An 18786-nucleotide genomic window follows, 5' to 3' on the forward strand; every position below is an offset into this window, starting at 1 on the left:
GTCAGAAGAGAATAGTGTCATTTACGTAACATTGCGTAATCACAATGACATCCCCGCAAAGACCAAAGTCGTCGGACACTGCAGTCACCCAGATTAGCTATAGGCGACTCAGCTTCGGAACATATCTGGACAGTACACAATATGGATATCGAGAGGCTCGTAAGGACGCACGTATCGACGTCAGATTTGGATCCGCCTCAGGAGCTTGTTCAAGGTAAATGTGTGACTCGCTCCGACCTCCGCTTGCTTAAAGCTCACAATCTGTAATTGTCAGGTGTCAACAGTGGTCAAGTCCAGTTACTACAAGTGGTAAAAGCTTTGGGGGATTATCTCACCTCTACAGAAGATGATATCAGACTTAAAGGTACGTTGTCGCTGGTGCCTCGACGTATAACAGCTTCTGATCTGTGTAGGATTGACATTCTTAACCAATCTCCTGGGCGTTATCATACCTGGGAAGATCAATCGTCAGGCGAGTACGTAGAGGTCAAAGAACAACAGGCTCAAAGAATATAAGGCACAACGAAATGCTGATATGTCGATTTAGCAACGACCCTGACAAACTTCTATATCTCGAAACTCGACGACTTTGAGTCATTACCGCCAGCTCTAAGTGGATTAACTACACTTTCGAAGTTAACGACGTTCGATGACACTACAGCGGTCGATGTTTATAAAGGGTTTGTGGATGTCACACATGGTGCGGCCAAATGCTGATAGCCTCTACAGGATCGTGGAGAATGTCAATCTCAAAGCATATGCGCAGGCTATAAGACATCTTGTCTATGTCTTGTTTGACAGTTTACTAGCAACTCATCGAGATGGTAAGTCTAACCTTTGTATGTTGTCAAATGATGATACTGATCATGCCGCCTAGCTCTGAAGAAAATGGGAACCGCTTTCATCAATTCTTATACCAAGATCGTCGACGGCGAGAAAGACCCTCGGAACCTCATGCTACTTTTCTCAATCGATCGGGTAATCCTTTTGGAGTTCGACGTCAAGGATCATATCGAAGACTTCTTCGACGTTACATTCTGCTACTTCCCCATCACCTTCCGTCCACCTCCTAATGATCCGTATGGAATTACTGCCGATGATTTGAAACTTGCTCTCCGAGAGTGTATGGCGTCTAATCCCTATTTTGCGAAGATGGCATTGCCCCTCTTTTTGGAAAAATTCGCAACTGCTACTGGTGCCACTATGGTAAGTGGGAACCTCCATATGTATAGAACGTGTCTGATGTCAAGAGCAGAAAGATCTGATGCTCACCATGGCCGCTTGTTTCCCCACTTACGGCGCCGATGCGGTCAATGAACGTAGCAAGGAACTCTGGGAGGGCATCAAGACCGAGATACTTTACTCTTCTGACTCAGCTATTGAAGCCGCTGCCCTTTCTGCGCTTGAATCACTTATGCGCACACTCTACCCTAATGAAGACAGTGTTCCGTCAGGTTTGGCGCAAGAGATTATTCAGGAATGTATAAAATCCCTAGAGGAACCAGACAAGAACCAGGCTTTAGGTTCGACCAAGATTATCGCGGCGATCTTCCGGGGTTCTCGTGAGTGTGTACATTTTGCTGATTTTTAAATTAAAAATCGCTTGCAGCTTCGGCCGGTAAATTCGCCCTCTCGCAAGTATTCCCTCAGCTTTTCCGAACATTCAACACTCCCATCGTACCTTCTCACCGTGCTCCTCTCCTCACAGCCGTCTCTTCAATTCTTCTCGCTTGTCAATCGACTTACAACTCTTCCTCCCGGTCGCATGAGCAAGAGCGAAGTTTGGAACCTTACCGAGGAGACCTTCTGGATATTCTGAGGGAAGGTTTAAGGACGGACGGCTTGAAAGGGCCGGCGGTCAAGGGTTGTGTTGCTCTTGTTGGCGTGCAAAACTATTGGAGCCGAGGAGAAGTAGAGGATATTGTTAGGGGGATTGATGAAATTCTGATCCATGATGAGAATCAAGAAATTAGGTAAATCAAGTTCCCTGCACCATACGAGAAACCTGGGCTAAATGGGGCATGGAACAGACCGGAAGTCATTCAAGCACTTATCACAATCTCCAAATCCCATCCCACCGTCATTGAGTCGCTTACTCTCCCCCTCTTATTCCACAACCTTCCTAGCTTGGCGCCTTCCGTAGAGGACTTCACGGCTAGGGAGCGATACCGATCTATCCTTGGTTCATTAGGGAGGCTCTGCATTCAGCCAGCACTGTGGGGCACAATGATCGTGAGGGTCACTAGTAGACTTGACATGTTGGTCGCCGCTACCCCTAAAAAGTCAGAGGGAGGCGATGTGGAAATGGACGACATGGATGCTAGGGAGTGTAACGTTGTTTATGCGTGGGACCTCCTCAACTCCTTGCTCACGGTGATAGAGGTGAAGATCAAAGAAAAGCATGTGGATCTGGGCAAATATTACGGAGAACTGATGCCAAGATTGGTGGGTCTGACAGTAAGAGCGTCTCAGCAAGAGGTTGGCGGAAGCGGAGAACCTTTGTTCAGAGACAGGAGATTGGTGACGATCGTAAGCAAGATTGAGGAAAAGATGATATGGGAACTTGGCGCCGAGTATGTGGATTGCTTCAATTATTTGCCTAAACTGAAATTGACAATGTGGCAGAAAACAAGGGAAGCAATTCGATCTTGTGTACAGAGCGTTCGAGCAGGGAGAGATGGTTGGTATAGTACACGATAAGTCAACTATTCAATCTTCTAGTCCTTTACGTGTAAGTATGGTGTTAAAGCATGGTGCCAGCTGTTAACGATTCCCTTAATTCAGACCGGCGCATCATCCTCAGAGCAAGACCTTATTGCGCTCTACTCTTCGGCGCTCCAAGGCCTTTCGCCCTCTTTTTCTCTTCCGTTGGCTTCATGTGGCGAGTATCTAAGAGGGAAGATCTACTGGACTATTCATGTTGCAAAGGACGGCTGGCAGGTCAAATGGGGATTGGAGATGGTTTGTGCGTTAGTGAATAAGAAGGAAGGTGGTGAGTTTCCTTTCAATCTATTCTTCCCTATCAGTGCTGAGTTTGTGAAGATCTCAAAGAAGCCTTAGAAGGGGTCTTGGAGAAGATATGGGCAGAGGTGCAGGATACTACTCAAGACTTTGAGGTCAGGCACAGAGGACTACTGGTTTACTTCCACGTAAGCTGTCTTTTGGTCCTTCTGACTACTCGTACTGACATAAATATATGGCGTTACAGATCATCAAAGCCCTTTCACTCCTCCGCCAGCCATTAGCATACATAGCCCTGGACAAAGTCATTGAAGTGTTGGGATTGTTTAGCATGGACTCTGAGTTTGTCAGCGAGGCAGCGAGAGCTTTTGGCGTGTTGGCGAAGAAGGGTGAAGGGCATCTGACTGCCAAGGTGTGTCTGACGTTTCCTTCGTTTTGTGCGTGACGGAATAGAGACTGATTGTTTGTAGCTCCTTTATGCTCAAAAATTGTGGAACTTTGTGCTTCCGAAACTAATCGAAGGGGATAAAGAGGCTTCTGGTGAGTCGAACGATTATACAAAACATAGAAGACAATTGATCAGGTAAGCAGGCAAAGAAAGGATAGTGTACCTTGTAGCTTTTGCCTCTCTCTTGCCTCTTGTTCCTCCTTCTCTTTGTCTCTCCGATCTTCCTACTGTGAGTAACTTATGAATCAGGGAAAGTGTGGCGCTGATCGTCCTGCAGATCCTCCCACTTATTCAACGATCCTTAACATTATCGTCCCCTGCTCAGAGGACGAACGTGATCCACGCGCTCACCTCCATTCTTGAGACTCCTTCGTCCCCATCTACCGATACTATCTTCCATTCTTCTGCCTCTTCCCTCGTTTCAGCCCTCCTGGCCTCCTCCATTCCGTCTCCAGAGACCTCTACCTCCTCAAAAGTTAGACAATCTGCTCTCTCTTGCCTGGCCATTATTCCTGATACGATCAGGTTTGAAGTGCTGCACAAGCAGAAAGCAGAGGTGATCAAGGAGCTGGGAAAAGCGGTGGACGATCGAATCAGAGATGTGAGAAAAGAAGCTGTTGAATGTAGGGCAAGGTGGTATAGGTATGGTCAGGCGACCTAGTTGTATTAATATCGCACGGAAGGTTCGTTAAATTTGGGACATAGATTACAAGTACCTTTGCATACCAACAACCTAATTAACTACACACAGATAAGCTCCCAAAAATGAGATACAAATAGATACAAGCCCAAAGCACCTCTTCTTTTTTAAGTCCATTATTCCAGTTGTCAGCCATGGTCACATTGAGGACTCGCTCAAATCGTGCCACTGAAAGGCCTGATCCGGAAACATCAAGCCCCAGATATCCTGCATGTCGTTGAATGAGTTGAAAGGTGGGAAAGAGGGGTTCAAATCATTCTGATCCAAGAGTAACTCATCACTCGGTTGCTCGCATTCTGCTTGAAGCGCGACCAGTATGTCATGGCTCATGGCAGCTTCTGTCCATGTCAAACTTAAACGCGACATATGATCGACCTGAATGAATAAGCTAGAGCAACGGGTTGATGTTTATAATAGCTTACACATCGATTGAAGTTCAAGAGATCTGAGCTAGAAAGATCAATGTCTTTCGATTTGATATTACCCAGTAGGAAGATGGTAGCTGCACCAAAAATGGCGTTGACTTATACCTATCAGACGGTGGCTTTTTGTTTCGTTTTCCCCGCTCTCGTACTTACTCAGGTTATGATGGCAAAAGCGCAGACCGTGCACACTTTCAAACAACTGATGGATGTAGCCCCGTATCAGCAATTCTCTATGAGCTCGAAGCGAAGAAACGTACATCAAGGAGGTAAAGAATAGACTGAGCAGCCTGTTGGCATTTTTGCGCTGGAATGGGGTTCGAAGTCGATCGGTAAAAAGGTCGAAGAATAAAAATGACAACCAGATGGTAGGTCATGAGAAGCAGTAAAACATGCGGCAGCGGGTTCATATCTGGATGAGCCAGTGGGAAGCGGTCATGCCATGTCTCAAGCTGCTGCAAAAGGTCCCACGCCGATTCTTCCTTTGTCGACTCTCCATTGGAAGATGAGTATCTGACACTCATTAGGGAAGTCCCTTCACGAGCGACTGATTCACTTACAGGGTTTCTAATACCGAACGACTGATTATAGCTAGTCTTGCCATCCAATGGAACGCGGTAGAGCGCATTGATCGAAGGCCACTGACACTGAGCCCTGGTGACGGGGGTGTTACTGAAGATAAGGGTACAGTAGGAGAGCTCCATAGCACATCATCTAGAATGCTGTCGATCTGTGGAAAAGGTGCATTAGATGTCTCGACGAGTATGGGTTGACGGCCAGCAGCGAGTGCCCGGATCTGCAGTACGGCAATCGATCGTTTAGCTATATCGTCGTAGCCCTCAAAAGCGGCTTATAGACGTACTGTGTCTTGCAGATATGTGGTCCAGAAAGCGTATTCCCTTAAATTCCGCTCATCCGGGGTCATTTGACCTCTTCTGACATAGTTCTCACACTGTGTTGACTGTCAGCCAATCATAAAGTCCTGAATTCGAAAGATTTACATTGAGATTTAGGCCCAACTTAGATTCCCATCAGCACCTTCACAGATTTTTTGACCCTCAACTTACTGCATGAACACCAGCTATAGCCATGCCGGAGTATAGATATCCTGTGGCATGTTGTCTGTCTCCAAGGTTGAATTGATTTTCACAAGTTGATAACCGTACAAAATGTGCACAACTTTATAATGGTTAGCATATCCCTATCAACAAGTTAGATGAGCTCGGCTCACTTGGAAAACAAATTATAAGCTCGCAAAGAGCTCAATGCGGTGTGGTCGCACTCTTCAAATAGCAACGCCGAACAATGTCGCATGAAAATGGACTCATAGCTGCGCACCAAAGCGGGATGCTCCTGCTTGATCAACCGCAAGCCCAGGTACAGCACACAGCAATGCAAAAGAGGAGAGTAATGAGCAGTCCGACTTGGAGGAGATTGACGATCGCGACCGGAGACTTGGGTCATATTGCATATATTGAGGTCCACAAGGAAAGCAGGCATGTCCACGCTCAAGCACCATGGGGCATAAAAGGCCGCAAAGTAGTCCAAAGCTTGATCATGGATCGCTTTGCTGATGTTGAGAGAGGACGGAAGATTACGCGACCAGTCAATCCAATCGCCCATTCGTAACTCATGAGTGGAAGACGCTTCTGTTTGTTGAAGATGTGAGCTAGCGCATGTCCACAGGGACGTGGGGCCATGCTGCACCAAGGCCGCATCGGCTTTACCAACCCTCTGATGGGACATTAGTACAGCAATAATGGAGTAAAGCGAACGCTTTTCAGCTGGAAAGCCTCGCACCTGAAATAGTTCATAGTCCGGCCCTCCTTCTACCTTTCGTAAGCGGGAAGATGTAACAGGCAACGTATCGATATTGTGCAGCATCTGCTTTGCCGAAGTAGTCGAGCTAGGAGTGGTGTTTTTGGATCGTAAAGCCGTGGGCAACCTATCGCCAGCATGATTTACCGGTAACTCAGCCATTCTAGACGAGCTCTCATTAGGTCGGGTTTGGATTATTGATTCGATAAGTCCAGCATCTGATAAAGGTTGTGTCGTAGCAGCCATCGATTTTGAAGCTGTGGTGGCAGCAAGGAGGTTCTCAACGAGCTTCTCAAATCGATCCATCCTTGCATTAATGTCTTCAATATGCTCCAAGTTGGTCCTGAAAGCGACATTAAATACCTCGTCCAGTATTTAAACAAGTAGAGGTTCACGTACTTTCGACGGTCCTCATCCTTATATTCGCAAGATGAGCCTCGATTCTTACATATAGTGCACTGCGGAACCATTCCATCACATCGTATCTTCCTACCGATCATGATTATCAGCATATTGTTCATTATTCAAGAAGCTGAAGGGTATTTTAATTGCCTTCTTCAAAGAACTTGCCTTCTACGACACTCATCGCAAGCTCTTGAAGCATGACGGACCCGACGTTTTGACGGTGGAAGCCCTGAACGGCTACTGCTCTCTTCAGAGTCTGATGCTCTATGCTTAGAAGGCATTATTGGGGCTTTACGCCGGGCTTATATTAAAAGTAACTTGAAGAATAAATCACAGACGACGATAGCAGATAAGGAGGAGAAGCACCTGACAATAATACCTCCGCTTATTCTTGCCTACGTTAAAGAGTTCATCGGCCTACTATGTATGTCTTCATCCTATTTTACCGTATTTCAAAGATTCAATGATATTTGGGCTCATTCTGTTCCGCCGTACTGTATCATATGGAAGAAGCAAAGAATCTGTACTTGATGAATAGGGCAATGGGGGAGAGCATCCATCCTTCAAGAGGGTATTAGGTTATCACCACCACACCGCACACGTCAGCCGGGCCAGTGATAATAATCCTGAATTCCTGCTGTCGTCCTTGACGGTCCTGGCCGCCCCGACTTCTCCGTTCCGAGTTCTTTATTAGTAGTACTTGAAGAAGCTGATATATGAAAACTCCAACATGCATTCATACGAGCGCATAAAAATAGTCCCTAAAAGCAGGCCCATCGGACAGCATGGTCTTCCTCCATGTCAGCTGATAAGTGGTAAGGAATGCAATTGATTACGTACCTCCTGACCGGAAATTGAGTCTTCGGAGTTCGGCATCTCTGACCAACTTCTTAGAAAGGGCGGATTTCCCGGGAATCGATTCCCGTTTTCTACTGACCGCAACAATGAGAGCGCGATAAGGAGCAAACATGATCATTCGCCTGAATGCATCTTCTCAAACTTAATGTATAAAGGTGAGGTCTTCTCTGGAAAACGAATGGCCCTTATCCCCCAATACGACGTCAAACGCGATTCAATGGATAAAATGGAGACTAACTACGACGTTGAAAAGGTCGACCTCGACAGGCACGACGTTCTTTATGTTCCAGACGTAGCTCCTGTCGCAACTGGAAAACAGCTGGATGAGAAGCAGAATCGCAATGTAGGTGATGGCTCGTTTCACCAATGAAAAGCGCTGATGCATTGTTTACCTTCCAGTATGATGCTGCTGCAATCTTCTTCGCCGAGCTTGCTCAACGCCCAGATGCTGACGAACTGATGGCCCCTTGGACCCCAGAGGAAGAGAAAGCTGTTAAGCGCAAGGTCTGTGTCCTGTTAAGAGGCCAAGATTTAAAACTGATATGGTACCATAGCTTGACTTGATCGTCCTTCCATTGGTTACTATATCTCTTCTCCTTGGAGGTACCGACAAGGTGATTCTTAGTACGGCGGCGACTTTCGGCTTGAAGACCGATCTTCATCTGGTCGGCCAGCAGTACTCATGGGCCAGCTCAATCAGTAAGCCTCACTCACGTCAGGCAGATGTAACTATCACTAAATCTGATTAGTTTTCTTCGGATCTATGCTCACTGTTCTCCCTCAAACATGGTTATGCCAAAGGCTTCCGACCGGGAAGGTGCGCATACTCTTTGTATATTTTCGATATCACGCTGAAACTTTTCAGATCTTCGCCACAAATGTCTTCTTCTTTGGTGTCATGACCTTTGCTATCATGGGTGCAAAAAACGTGGGTGAAATATTGTCTCACTGTATTAGAATGTAAAGTTAACCCTTTTACAGGCTGCTTCCTTACAGGCTATCCGATTTATTTTGGGTATGTTTGAGGGCATGAATACTTCCGGTGCAGGCCTGGTTGTAAGTCTCGTTGTTTATTGTAAGACTCTGGCTCATGCCAAGACCCTACTAGATTAATATGTGGTGGCCCAAAGAAGAGCAAGGTTGGCGTACTGTTGTAATATTCAACACCTTCTCATCGGTTCTCAACGGCCTATTTTCGTAAGTATCTTCTATTTAGGGAGGCAGGCATCCGCTGAACATCTGCTGAACATCTGCTGAACCTCCGCCGAACCTCCTACTCAAATAGCTATGCCGTGCAGTTTTATACTCCAACAAAACTTCTATCTAGGTGGCAATTGTTGTACCTCATCACAGCGTGAGTTCCTCCATGTATCTCTAGGACATCTCAAAGTTAACGATAGGGCTGTCATGGCGTAGTTGTATCTCTGTTGCCTTCGGTGTTGTCGACTGGTTCTGCCTTCCAGCTAACGCTACCAAGGCATGGTGGCTTGTAAGTAGCTGGTATCTCCAGTCCTGATGATTGCTTACTGTCGACAACAAACCAGACCGACCGTCAGAAATACATTGCCGTCCAGAGATTAGCTAAAAATCAAACAGGAATGGTTAACACCCATGTGAGCGAGCTGTCTTCAAAAATTGTCAATATCTGCTGACTCCTAAAAGTTCAAATGGGACCATGTCAAAGAGGCTGTTTTGGATCTTCGCACATATCTTTATTTTCTGATCAGTATCACGTAGGTCCACACTCCTCGCAAATGTTCAACTCTAATGGCATTAATTTAGTTTGAACATCCCCAACGGCGGTTTGAGCGGCTTCTATTCCATCGTGATTCAAGGATTGAACTTCAACACCAAACAACTCACCCTCTTGAACATCCCGACTGTATGTCCCTTCTGATCCAACTATTGAACAGCTCTAGTTAACGTATAACACTGATAGGGTGTCATCGGATGGCTTGCCGCTTTATTTTGGGTCTTCGTAGCCAAGTACACTCGACAGCCTCTTCTTTGTGCCATGGGCTCAGTCCTGGTGTGTCTTGCTGGAACCGTCGTCCTCAAAGTAGTACCCAAATCAAACATCGGTGGCTCTTTAGCGGCGCTTTACATCGTGTACATGTACTGGGCGCCATACATGGTGTTCGGGCAACTCATCATGTATGCCAACGTTGGCGGCACCAGCAAGAAAGTAGCTGTATTTACAATTTCTTATCTAGGTGAGACTCATTCTTTTAACGATTTACTCATCGCTAACGCTTTGCAGGGTACTGTGTCGGTAATCTGGTCGGCCCTCAGTCCTTCCTTTCGAGAGAAGCACCGGGTTACCCCACAGCGTACACTGTGATGTTGGCAGGTTACTGCGTCTCTATCGGATTAATGAGTCTTTATGGATTCCTTTGCTGGAGGGACAATAAGAAGAAGGTTGCCCAAGGCACCGAATGGCAGCAGAGCATAACGGGTCAAGACACTACTGTCGCTGAAGAATGGAAGGATTTGACAGACAAGCAGGTAAGTTGGACATACTAACTACCATTTGCTTGGGATGGAAGCTTATTGGAACTGCAGAACCCAAAGTTCCGATACACCTTCTGATGTCACAAGAAAGAGAACGTGAGGGCTAAGGCTCTTTGATTTTGATTTGATAAGCTATTCTAAATTCGGCTTTGTTCGTTGGGCGTATGGTGTATGAATCGTCTAAGTTGTAGATCAGTAAGATTGTCTTTTAAGTACGTAGTTGTGCTTGGTTATGTCAAATTGTTGCCCATAATTCAGCCGAGCAAGCAAGGGAAACCAAATAGAACATCAACAACCAAGAAACGGTAATACAGCGCGGCGGTTGTTCAAACTGTGAAAAATACGAAAATGCAAAAGCGAAACGAGAAATATAAAAATTGAAACATGAAAATGTAAAACCTGATTATCTGCCAATGTGAAATGTGCATGTACATAGGAATGAACGATAGGCATTATAGATGATAGATGGTTGAGATATGCGATATCGAAGTAACAAACTGTTGTCCGGTGCTGTCATGCTGCGCTGGGAGGATTGTCCGTTCCTTATTTGGTTCTCTACCTTTAGTCATTGAGCAGTCCGTCGGCGGGCATATCTTCCTTATTTAGAGGGAATTTTTACTTTTCCACTCGTTCTGCTGGTTTTTCGTTTCAACTTTTCAAATCCAATATTCAGTACAAAAGTAACTAATCGTAAAGGCTATAACTTCAGGAAGGATATGATTGTCCACGGGATCATTGCTTCGGTGTTTTGGTCATCATGCAAACAATGATATCCGGCTTCGACCGACAGAAAGGGAAATGCCTCGACGGGTTTCGTGTTCCGGCCCGAAACAGTATACAACGGGTTCGTGCTTCCGCGTAGTTACGGGCTTATCTTATTAGGCCTTTTTATCATCACATTCACACTTCATTTAGCGCTATCGGGAACCTTTTCCCGTCTGTAAAAGTAGTTTGAGCCATGAATGCACTCACTTGTGTGTCCGACGATAACATTCAAAACGTGAGTGAGAGAGGTCACTTTGGCTTGTATATCCCCCAACTTCTCACGTCACATCCATCAATTTAACGATCATGCCTGCACCAGTGAGCGACAAAGTAAAGATTTGCATTGACCGAGGGGGTACTTTCTGTGTAAGTTCTGTTAGAATACGCCAGGAGCCGATATTGACCAGCGAGTAGGACATAATTGCTTTGAGTGAAAGCAAAGGAGACCATTTGGTCAAGCTACTGAGTGTAGATCCTGACAAGTACATTCTGCTTTTATCTGTATTCGTTCCCAGCTAATCTTAGTAGCTACGCCGATGCACCCACTGAGGGTGTCCGTCGCGTTTTGGAGTGGTTCACAGGGGAAAAGATCCCTCGTAACCAGCCTATCGACACCTCCAAGATTGAATACCTCCGCATGGGTACAACTGTGGCTACTAATGCACTTCTAGAACGGAAAGGGGAGCGATGTGCTTTGCTAATTGTAAATAATTTCATTTCCTTTGGTAACAGATAGCTGATCAGGTGTATCTAGAATAAAGGTCATGCCGATGCACTAGAGATAGCTTTCCAAACTCGCCCTTTCCTCTTCCAGCTTGCGGTTAAAAAGGTGATTTTCCTCATTTGAATTGGACCATGAGCTTATAAATGCATTCAGCCCGATGTCCTCTACTCCAAGGTCGTCGAGATTGACGAACGTATCATTCCGGAGTGGCAGGAATTTGTTGAAGAAGGTCGAATGGTGGCTGAGAACGGTGACAGGCTGATCAAGACAAGTAGCGGCGTGACTGTACGAGAGCTGAAACCTTTAGGTGAATTGCTTCTATGTAATACTGTAAGATATGCTGACGCCTAGCAGACGAGGAAGAAGTCCTAAAGCAGCTCAAAGATTTATATGAAGAAGGTTACCGATCCCTTGCAATTGTTCTCGCCCACTCGTACCTTCTTCCGGATGATGAGCAACGCATTGCAGAAATGGCCTGGGGCATGGGTTTCACGAATATCAGCGTCTCATCCAGCATTGAGGCGAAGATTGGCTTCATTGCTCGCGGTCAATCGACTACTGCAGACGCCTATCTCACTCCTGAGGTTAAACGGTACCTCCAAGGCTTCGTCAAAGGTTTCAAGAATAGGCTGGAAGGATCACAATGCAAGGTATCCTTTATGCAGTCAGACGGTGCTTTGGCAGACTTCAAAAGCTTCTCTGGCCTGAGGGCAATCCTCTGTGAGTCTCACCGTTTTTTTTTTTACTGTAACTTGAAGGCTGACCAAGTGTTAGCTGGACCCGCCGGTGGTGTCGTCGGATACGCTCGTACTTCATATGACCCATTGGAAGGTTCACCGGTGGTTGGTTTTGATATGGGTGGGACTGTGGGTTTTTTTCTTTTCTTATATTGCATATGCGCTGATATGATGATAAATAGTCGACCGACGTATCGCGTTACAGTGGCTCCTACGAACATGTGTTTGAGACGACCACTGCCGGTATTGCCATACAGGTACCTCAGTTAGATATCAATACCGTTGCGGCTGGAGGAGGGTCCATCCTGACCTATAGAAACCAAATATTCAACGTTGGTCCGGAATCCGCTGGTGCTCATCCTGGGCCTGCTTGTTATCGCAAAGGAGGACCTTTGACCGTGACCGATGCCAACCTTTTTCTTGGTCGATTGCATATCGACTCATTCCCTAAGAGTATGTGTAACTCTGAAACTGGATTTTGCTGACTTTCAAAAGTATTTGGTCCCAGCGAAGACATGCCCCTTGATTACGACACCGTCTGTCAAAAATTCGAGGAATTGACGGCGTCCATCAATAAGGAGAATAAATCAAACCTTACTCCCGCAGAAGTCGCCTCAGGATTTATCAACGTTGCCAACTCTTCAATGGCTCGTCCAATCCGTGCTCTTACTGAACAGAGAGGTTTCCGCACTAGTGCTCACAACCTGAGCTGTTTCGGTGGTGCAGGGGGTCAACATGCTACTGCTCTCGCTGCGCTTCTAGGGATGCACTATGTGATTGTTCACAAGTAAGTCGCCAAGAGACTGTTTATGAACGTTGGCTAATGCCGAATATAGGTATTCTTCCATCCTTTCTGCGTATGGTATGGCCCTCGCGGAAGTTGCGGTCGACGTTTCCGAACCTTTCGTACAAGAGTTTTCGATGTCAGCCATGCCAGCTACTGAGGAGCGTTTTGGTGCTCTGAGAGCCCGGGCATTAAAGAAATTGTCCAACCAAGGTGTCCAGGAACAAACTGTTGTGTACGATGATTACCTGAATCTTCAATATGCCGGTTCAGACACGACTCTGATGATCCTTCGCCCCGCCGATGATGACTTTGCTCGTGCTTTCGTGGAAGAGCATAAGCGAGAGTTCGCATTCACCCTCGAGGCTCCTATCATAATTGCCGCTGTCCGGGTACGGGCTACCTCCAAGACCACGTCAGTTGACCTTAGCGAACAATCGCCGTATGTGGATGAGCTCCGACGGCTGGAGGCCAGTAAGATCACTCCCCCTAAACCACAACCTTTCGCTTCAAACTCAGTGTACTTTGAGGAGTTGGGCAAATTTACAGACGTGCCTTTGTATCGATTGCAAGATCTAGTCCCTGGGATGAAGGTTGCTGGGCCATCCATCATCCTTGATAACACTCAAACAATTGTACTGCATCCTCAAAACACAGCCAAAATTCTCAAGTCTCATGTTTTGTAAGTCGTCTGTCGTCATCTGTGCAGCTTTTTGACATTAGTATCAGTATCGATGTAGGCTTGGGTCCTAGGAAGGCAGTTGACCTTAATTCCGTCGATCCCATCCAACTGTCCATCTTCAGTCACCGCTTCATGGGTATCGCTGAACAGATGTGTCGTGCTTTACAGAAGACTGCTGTTTCCGTCTCTATCAAGGAACGTCTTGAGTAAGTGATGTTCACACATGGCTTTACGTTGCTAATGTTATTCAGCTTCTCATGTGCTCTTTTTGATGCTGGTGGGGAACTAGTTGCTAACGCACCAAATGTGCCGGCCCATCTTGGATCCATGCAGTACGCTGTTGTGTACCAGGCCAATAGGCGTAAAGGAGAGCTTCGGCCTGGAGATCTTTTGGTATCCAATACCCCGGAAGCCGGAGGTGGCCACCTTCCCGATATCACTGTAGGACTTACTTCTTATCTATCATGAACAAACACTAATAACCGCATTAGGTAATTCAACCTGTCTTTGATGACGCTGGAAAGGAGATCGTATTTTGGGTTGCTGCTCGAGGACATCATACCGACATTGGTGGACTTGGAGGCAACTCTCATCACCCAGACCAATCTGTCCGTGCAGAGGAAGGTGTGGCTTTCGAATCAACCTTTGCTGTACGAGATGGAGTCTTCAACGAACAAGAAATTGTCGATATTTTCATGAAGGCAGGCGATTATCCCGGCTGCAAGCCCACAAAACGGATCGACCACAACTTATCCGACCTCAAGGCCCAATGTTCCGCATGTGCTGTGGGTACTACCCAACTGCACGCTTTGTTCGATGAGTATGGCAAGGACGTCGTCCACTTCTATATGAAAGGTAAGCAGAATCCCCGCTTCATTGGTTGACGAGCATTCTAACATATTTTTAAGCTATCCGAGACAACGCCGAAGCGTGTACACGAGAAGCTCTCAAACCCTATGCTGGTCGTACTTTCAGAGCCACAGATTATTTCGATGATGGTACGGTGGTCAAACTCAAAATCGACATTGATGATAATGGTACCGGAACATTTGATTTTACCGGTACCGGACCCGAGGTTTTGGCGAATTTCAATGCACCAGAGGCCATCACTCGTTCAGGTCTCTTGTACTGCTTACGAACCATGTCCGGGACAGACATTCCCATGAACGCTGGCGTACTTGCTCCTTTGAACATCATCATCCCCCAAGGATCTGTTTTGTCCGCTTCTGAAGATGCTGCCGTATCACAAGGGTGAGCTAATAGCATTACCAACTGAACAATCATAACTGACAACTTCCAGTAATGGTGAAGTGGCTCAGCGGGTTGCCGATATTGTCTTTACCGCCTTCAACGTCATGTCTGGGTCTCACGGCTCTATGAACGGTACCCACTTGATGTATAAAAAATATACATGGGCTGAAACCAGTGAGTCATCTTCCCAGCATACTAGTCGCACTTCTGACAGCCTGCAGCATGTGGCGGTGCATCGGCAGGGCCTACTTGGGACGGTCAGTCAGCCGTCCATACAAATATGACCAACACCCGCATCGGCGATCTGGAGCTTCTTGAGACTCGATTCCCAGCCATCCTTCGAGAATTCAGTATTCGACGAGGCACAGGTGGTGCAGGTAGATACCGAGGAGGTGATGGAATCTGTCGAATCTATGAGGCAAGAGTATCAATGGAAGCCAGTCATGATGGGCAGCGACGAGTCATCGCACCCCATGGCTCAGCAGGCGGACTTGATGGAGAAAGGGGAGCTTCTTATCTGAAGAAAAAGAAACTCAACGGGGAGTATCGTATTGTCAAGCTGAAGCCGGCTCACCAAGTCGAGTAAGTTCAAATTTACTAATCCAAGGCCATGTCCGCTAATGAAACCTGCAGGATGCAAGCGGGAGAGCAGCTGATTGTGCACACAGCGGGTGCTGGCGGCTGGGGAGCTCCGGTGGACACCATTGAAGAAGGATATAGAGAAAGTAATAGCCATGTCAAGTCCAAGGAGGGAAGCAAGCCACCACCCTTCACAAGAGGAAACGGTAGTGTATCCCAGTGGGGTCAGGCTCAAGCCGAGTGTGACTGATTAGTCTAACGCTGATTCGAGGTTCCTTTTGATGTATAAATTTTTATTTTGAGGTTTATGTACACCCGGTTGCGGAGAGTTGAGTTCTATTGAACGACAGGAAATCAAGAGAAAGCGAGCCTCTCACCGGCTATTACGATCCCAGGGGCAACATTAATGAAGAAGGATGGGATGATGGTAAGATCTTGCAATAATTTACAAGTACAGATTGCACTGTTCAAATTCGTTGTTCCATCCTCGCTGCTGGCTTCCTCGTCGGGCGATTGGCTTGGCCGCTACTTGCTGCTGTTAGGCAGCTGTTGCTCTCGTACGGTTGTTCATTTAATTTGTCTGTCATGTATGGTCAATATTAACCACCATAGCTCCCAACAAGGGTAGCCAGTCGGCAAAATAACAAATAATAAAACTTAGTATCGATGACGAATGACAGTCCGTTGGCTAAAGGCAAAGTTGTCTATTTTTCAGCGAGAAACTTCGCACACGTGGATACAGCAGAATAACAGATGGCAGCTTCTTTCATTCCAGAATTCCCTACGAAGTCCTGCAACCCAAAAGTACAAATGACCCATAAACCAAGACACCAAAAGAATCGGTGCAATGGCACTATTCTGACCAGATCACACCTGCCTTTTTTTGACAACCCAAAGTCTGATTACTTCTGGACCTCCTGCTGTTGCTTCTTGGTAGCCTGCTCCTTCTGCCATTGCCAGATGAGAGCCTTGCCGTAGTCTTCACAGTTGGGGAGACGGTTAATAGTGTGAATGTGGCATTTGGCCGGGGAGGTATTGGTGAGGAAAATACCGCAGTGGAAGTCAAACTGGACGGAGTAGGTCAGTTGTAATCAGAAGTGAACTGAAAAAAGGAACGTACCTCGCAGAAGGTGACAGGGGAATGAATTCTGAAGTAGTAGGGATCACTGAGACCGTACTTGCCGATCCAAGCAAAGTACGTCTGATCCTCGAACTTCCTGACACGATCCATCTTAGCTTTGAGAACTTTCTCGGGGAGGTAAGTGTTGAAAGTCTGGACGATAGCATAGACCTCCTCCCTCTGGAGGGGGCTGAGCTTGGAGATAGGAACGCCTTCGAAAGGAACGATTCTGTTGTCCTGTCGGGCACCACCGAGGTGCCTGCCAAAAAGAAAATTAGAAAGGGCGTCCACAAGATAGTAGAGGCGGATCAACTTACCTTTCGTCAAACGCCGTCCACCTATGCTCGGGGATACCGTGGGCACGGTCCATACCCTCACAAAGCTGAGCCAACTTCTGGTTCTCCTCGTTAAGGTCCCTCATCAAAGTGAGAGCCCGAACTTCTTCCTGACTGAAAAGTCGGAGACCGGCATGAGGACCAACGTCGATTCGGTCAGGCTCAGCACCCATGAAGGTAGGACCGATGACCATCCTCTTACCGCAAAAGACAACGTTCAAGCACATGTGGTGACCAAAGAAGGAGAAACCCCAGGGCTCGGTAGTACTAGGGCGCTTTGTGGCAGGAGGAAGGAAGAGACGAAAGTTGTAGGAGTGCTTGTTGAGAACGGTCAAACCGTCGACAAGTTCACCGAGAAAATGATTGGTAAGGGTACAGCCGACAGCCTTTCGGTAACCGTCGGGGGAAAGGGAAGCTTTGAGGACGTCGTGGACAAGGTCCTGGATCTCAGGGGTAGTCTCGTCAAGTCTGATACCGCCTGTGTTAAGATCAGCAAACGGCTCGGCCAAAAATCATTAGGAGGGAATTACCAGGGTTGACGTAGAACTCGGGATTAGACCAAGCCCTAAACTCATCATTGGTCTCAACATCGCCCTTGATGCACTCGTCCTTAAGCTCTTGGGGCAAGCTGTCGAGAAGCTTATTGACAGCAGCAACGGCCGCCTCAACGGGAGCGCCTTCGTCTTCGGCATATTGGAAAATGGTAGGGTCAGGGTGACCGTCGGTAGAGAAACCCTTGTAAGGTCGGGGCAAGTTCTTGAGGTCTAGCTTGTTAATCAACCAAGCAGGAGCAGGGAGACCACGCCTGTGCTCGCACCAAGAGTGGGGTGTGTGGTCCTTGATGCCGAGGACTCGAGGGTGGTCGGGCTTGGGAAGAAGCTCTCTAAAGTGGACGGTAGCGTCGGAGGGTGGAGCTTCAGGGTCATCCTCGAGGAGAAAGCCGCAGTCGGTGGGAACAAAGGTGTCCATTGTAGGTAAAGTGATGTCGATCAAGGGGGCGTTGTTGGAAACGAAAGAGGCCGATGGAATCCGGGGCTCGATATGAGAGAGGAGGGGGTTATATAGAAAGTGGATGGGTCTCGCATAGCGTACTAGCCGGAATTCGTGCCGGAGAGTGCGAGACGGGGCGGTGATGGGTCGGTATGCGGTGGATGGCAGTGCGGGGAGAGACAGGTATCGCAAGAAATTGGCAGGGACGGTGAGTTGACGGATAACAGATTATCAGCAGTGAAGACGCCGCACCAAAAATCAGCGCAGGAACGGTTTCCGCATACAGGAACTCAATCCGGCTCGGACAAAAGATATGATTACATAGGCGATGATAAGCGCTGGAATTTGCCTTCATCTTCACTTGCATTCGGTCTAACCCCTTTTCCGCCGTAAAGACTGGTGGCATTTGCATTGCCCCAGACAGATCTATGTACTATATGACTGAGGGGCCCGAATGCCTCCCCAAAAAGGGCAACGACAGCGCATAATAATTAATAGCGAGGTCATGATTGGTGAGAAGGAAGTCGCCCTCCTCTACAGTAGTAGTTTGAAAGGACCTGCCGCCAAATTCACAGATTCGTGTCTCATGAGGTGTCAGCTGTGATGAGATCAGCATAGCAGCTAAATCCCGCCCAACTAGTAGTTTACCAGAATACAATCCGGTCTATAAAACAAGCCGAAAACAGTATCAAAGCG

The 18786-nt window shown here is 47.1% G+C and overlaps 5 protein-coding genes and 1 non-coding gene; 3 read left to right on the forward strand and 3 right to left on the reverse strand.

The window, feature by feature from the left end:
* The first annotated feature begins 87 nt into the window (after positions 1-87).
* Positions 88-4885, forward strand: CNAG_02467 (DNA repair/transcription protein MET18/MMS19). XM_012194314.1 has 16 exons: positions 88-214; positions 275-364; positions 414-476; positions 548-680; positions 730-824; positions 878-1206; positions 1256-1562; positions 1610-1973; positions 2031-2573; positions 2626-2731; positions 2785-2992; positions 3043-3149; positions 3209-3373; positions 3432-3501; positions 3553-3638; positions 3687-4885. Exons 1-16 carry the CDS (start codon positions 142-144, stop codon positions 4068-4070), a joined length of 3123 nt encoding a protein of 1040 aa, XP_012049704.1. The 5' UTR covers positions 88-141; the 3' UTR covers positions 4071-4885.
* CNAG_02466 (hypothetical protein) lies at positions 4103-7103 on the reverse strand. XM_012194315.1 has 12 exons: positions 6920-7103; positions 6749-6838; positions 6332-6692; positions 5763-6265; positions 5599-5710; positions 5533-5550; positions 5394-5483; positions 5092-5327; positions 4792-5044; positions 4688-4733; positions 4532-4632; positions 4103-4484 (listed from the first exon to the last, which is right to left on the reverse strand). The coding sequence occupies exons 1-12, from the start codon at positions 7033-7035 to the stop codon at positions 4248-4250; spliced, it is 2163 nt and encodes a 720-aa protein (XP_012049705.1). The 5' UTR covers positions 7036-7103; the 3' UTR covers positions 4103-4247.
* Positions 7104-7488: 385 nt separating this feature from the next.
* CNAG_02465 (allantoate permease) lies at positions 7489-10379 on the forward strand. XM_012194316.1 has 17 exons: positions 7489-7569; positions 7649-7767; positions 7866-7955; positions 8012-8116; positions 8167-8311; positions 8362-8429; positions 8478-8540; positions 8594-8668; positions 8721-8809; positions 8898-8966; positions 9029-9101; positions 9157-9225; positions 9275-9345; positions 9395-9494; positions 9552-9825; positions 9873-10117; positions 10175-10379. The coding sequence occupies exons 4-17, from the start codon at positions 8072-8074 to the stop codon at positions 10199-10201; spliced, it is 1413 nt and encodes a 470-aa protein (XP_012049706.1). The 5' UTR covers positions 7489-7569; positions 7649-7767; positions 7866-7955; positions 8012-8071; the 3' UTR covers positions 10202-10379.
* Positions 10380-10555: 176 nt separating this feature from the next.
* Positions 10556-10759, reverse strand: CNAG_12533. Its single transcript, XR_001045806.1, has one exon. It is a non-coding gene; the product is annotated as a hypothetical RNA (non-coding RNA).
* A 5-nt stretch (positions 10760-10764) lies between these two features.
* On the forward strand, positions 10765-15974 carry CNAG_02464 (5-oxoprolinase (ATP-hydrolysing)). XM_012194317.1 has 17 exons: positions 10765-11254; positions 11303-11370; positions 11417-11591; positions 11643-11717; positions 11766-11919; positions 11967-12332; positions 12387-12478; positions 12532-12802; positions 12845-13136; positions 13186-13815; positions 13863-14021; positions 14067-14256; positions 14307-14670; positions 14724-15066; positions 15116-15240; positions 15288-15648; positions 15700-15974. The coding sequence occupies exons 1-17, from the start codon at positions 11195-11197 to the stop codon at positions 15893-15895; spliced, it is 3921 nt and encodes a 1306-aa protein (XP_012049707.1). The 5' UTR covers positions 10765-11194; the 3' UTR covers positions 15896-15974.
* Positions 15975-16197: 223 nt separating this feature from the next.
* On the reverse strand, positions 16198-18370 carry CNAG_02463 (hypothetical protein). XM_012194772.1 has 4 exons: positions 17631-18370; positions 17083-17578; positions 16766-17024; positions 16198-16712 (listed from the first exon to the last, which is right to left on the reverse strand). The coding sequence occupies exons 1-4, from the start codon at positions 18067-18069 to the stop codon at positions 16548-16550; spliced, it is 1359 nt and encodes a 452-aa protein (XP_012050162.1). The 5' UTR covers positions 18070-18370; the 3' UTR covers positions 16198-16547.
* Positions 18371-18786: the final 416 nt, after the last annotated feature.

The sequence above is a fragment of the Cryptococcus neoformans genome, chromosome 6 (genome assembly GCF_000149245.1).
Source record: "Cryptococcus neoformans var. grubii H99 chromosome 6, complete sequence".
Lineage (NCBI taxonomy): Eukaryota > Fungi > Basidiomycota > Tremellomycetes > Tremellales > Cryptococcaceae > Cryptococcus > Cryptococcus neoformans.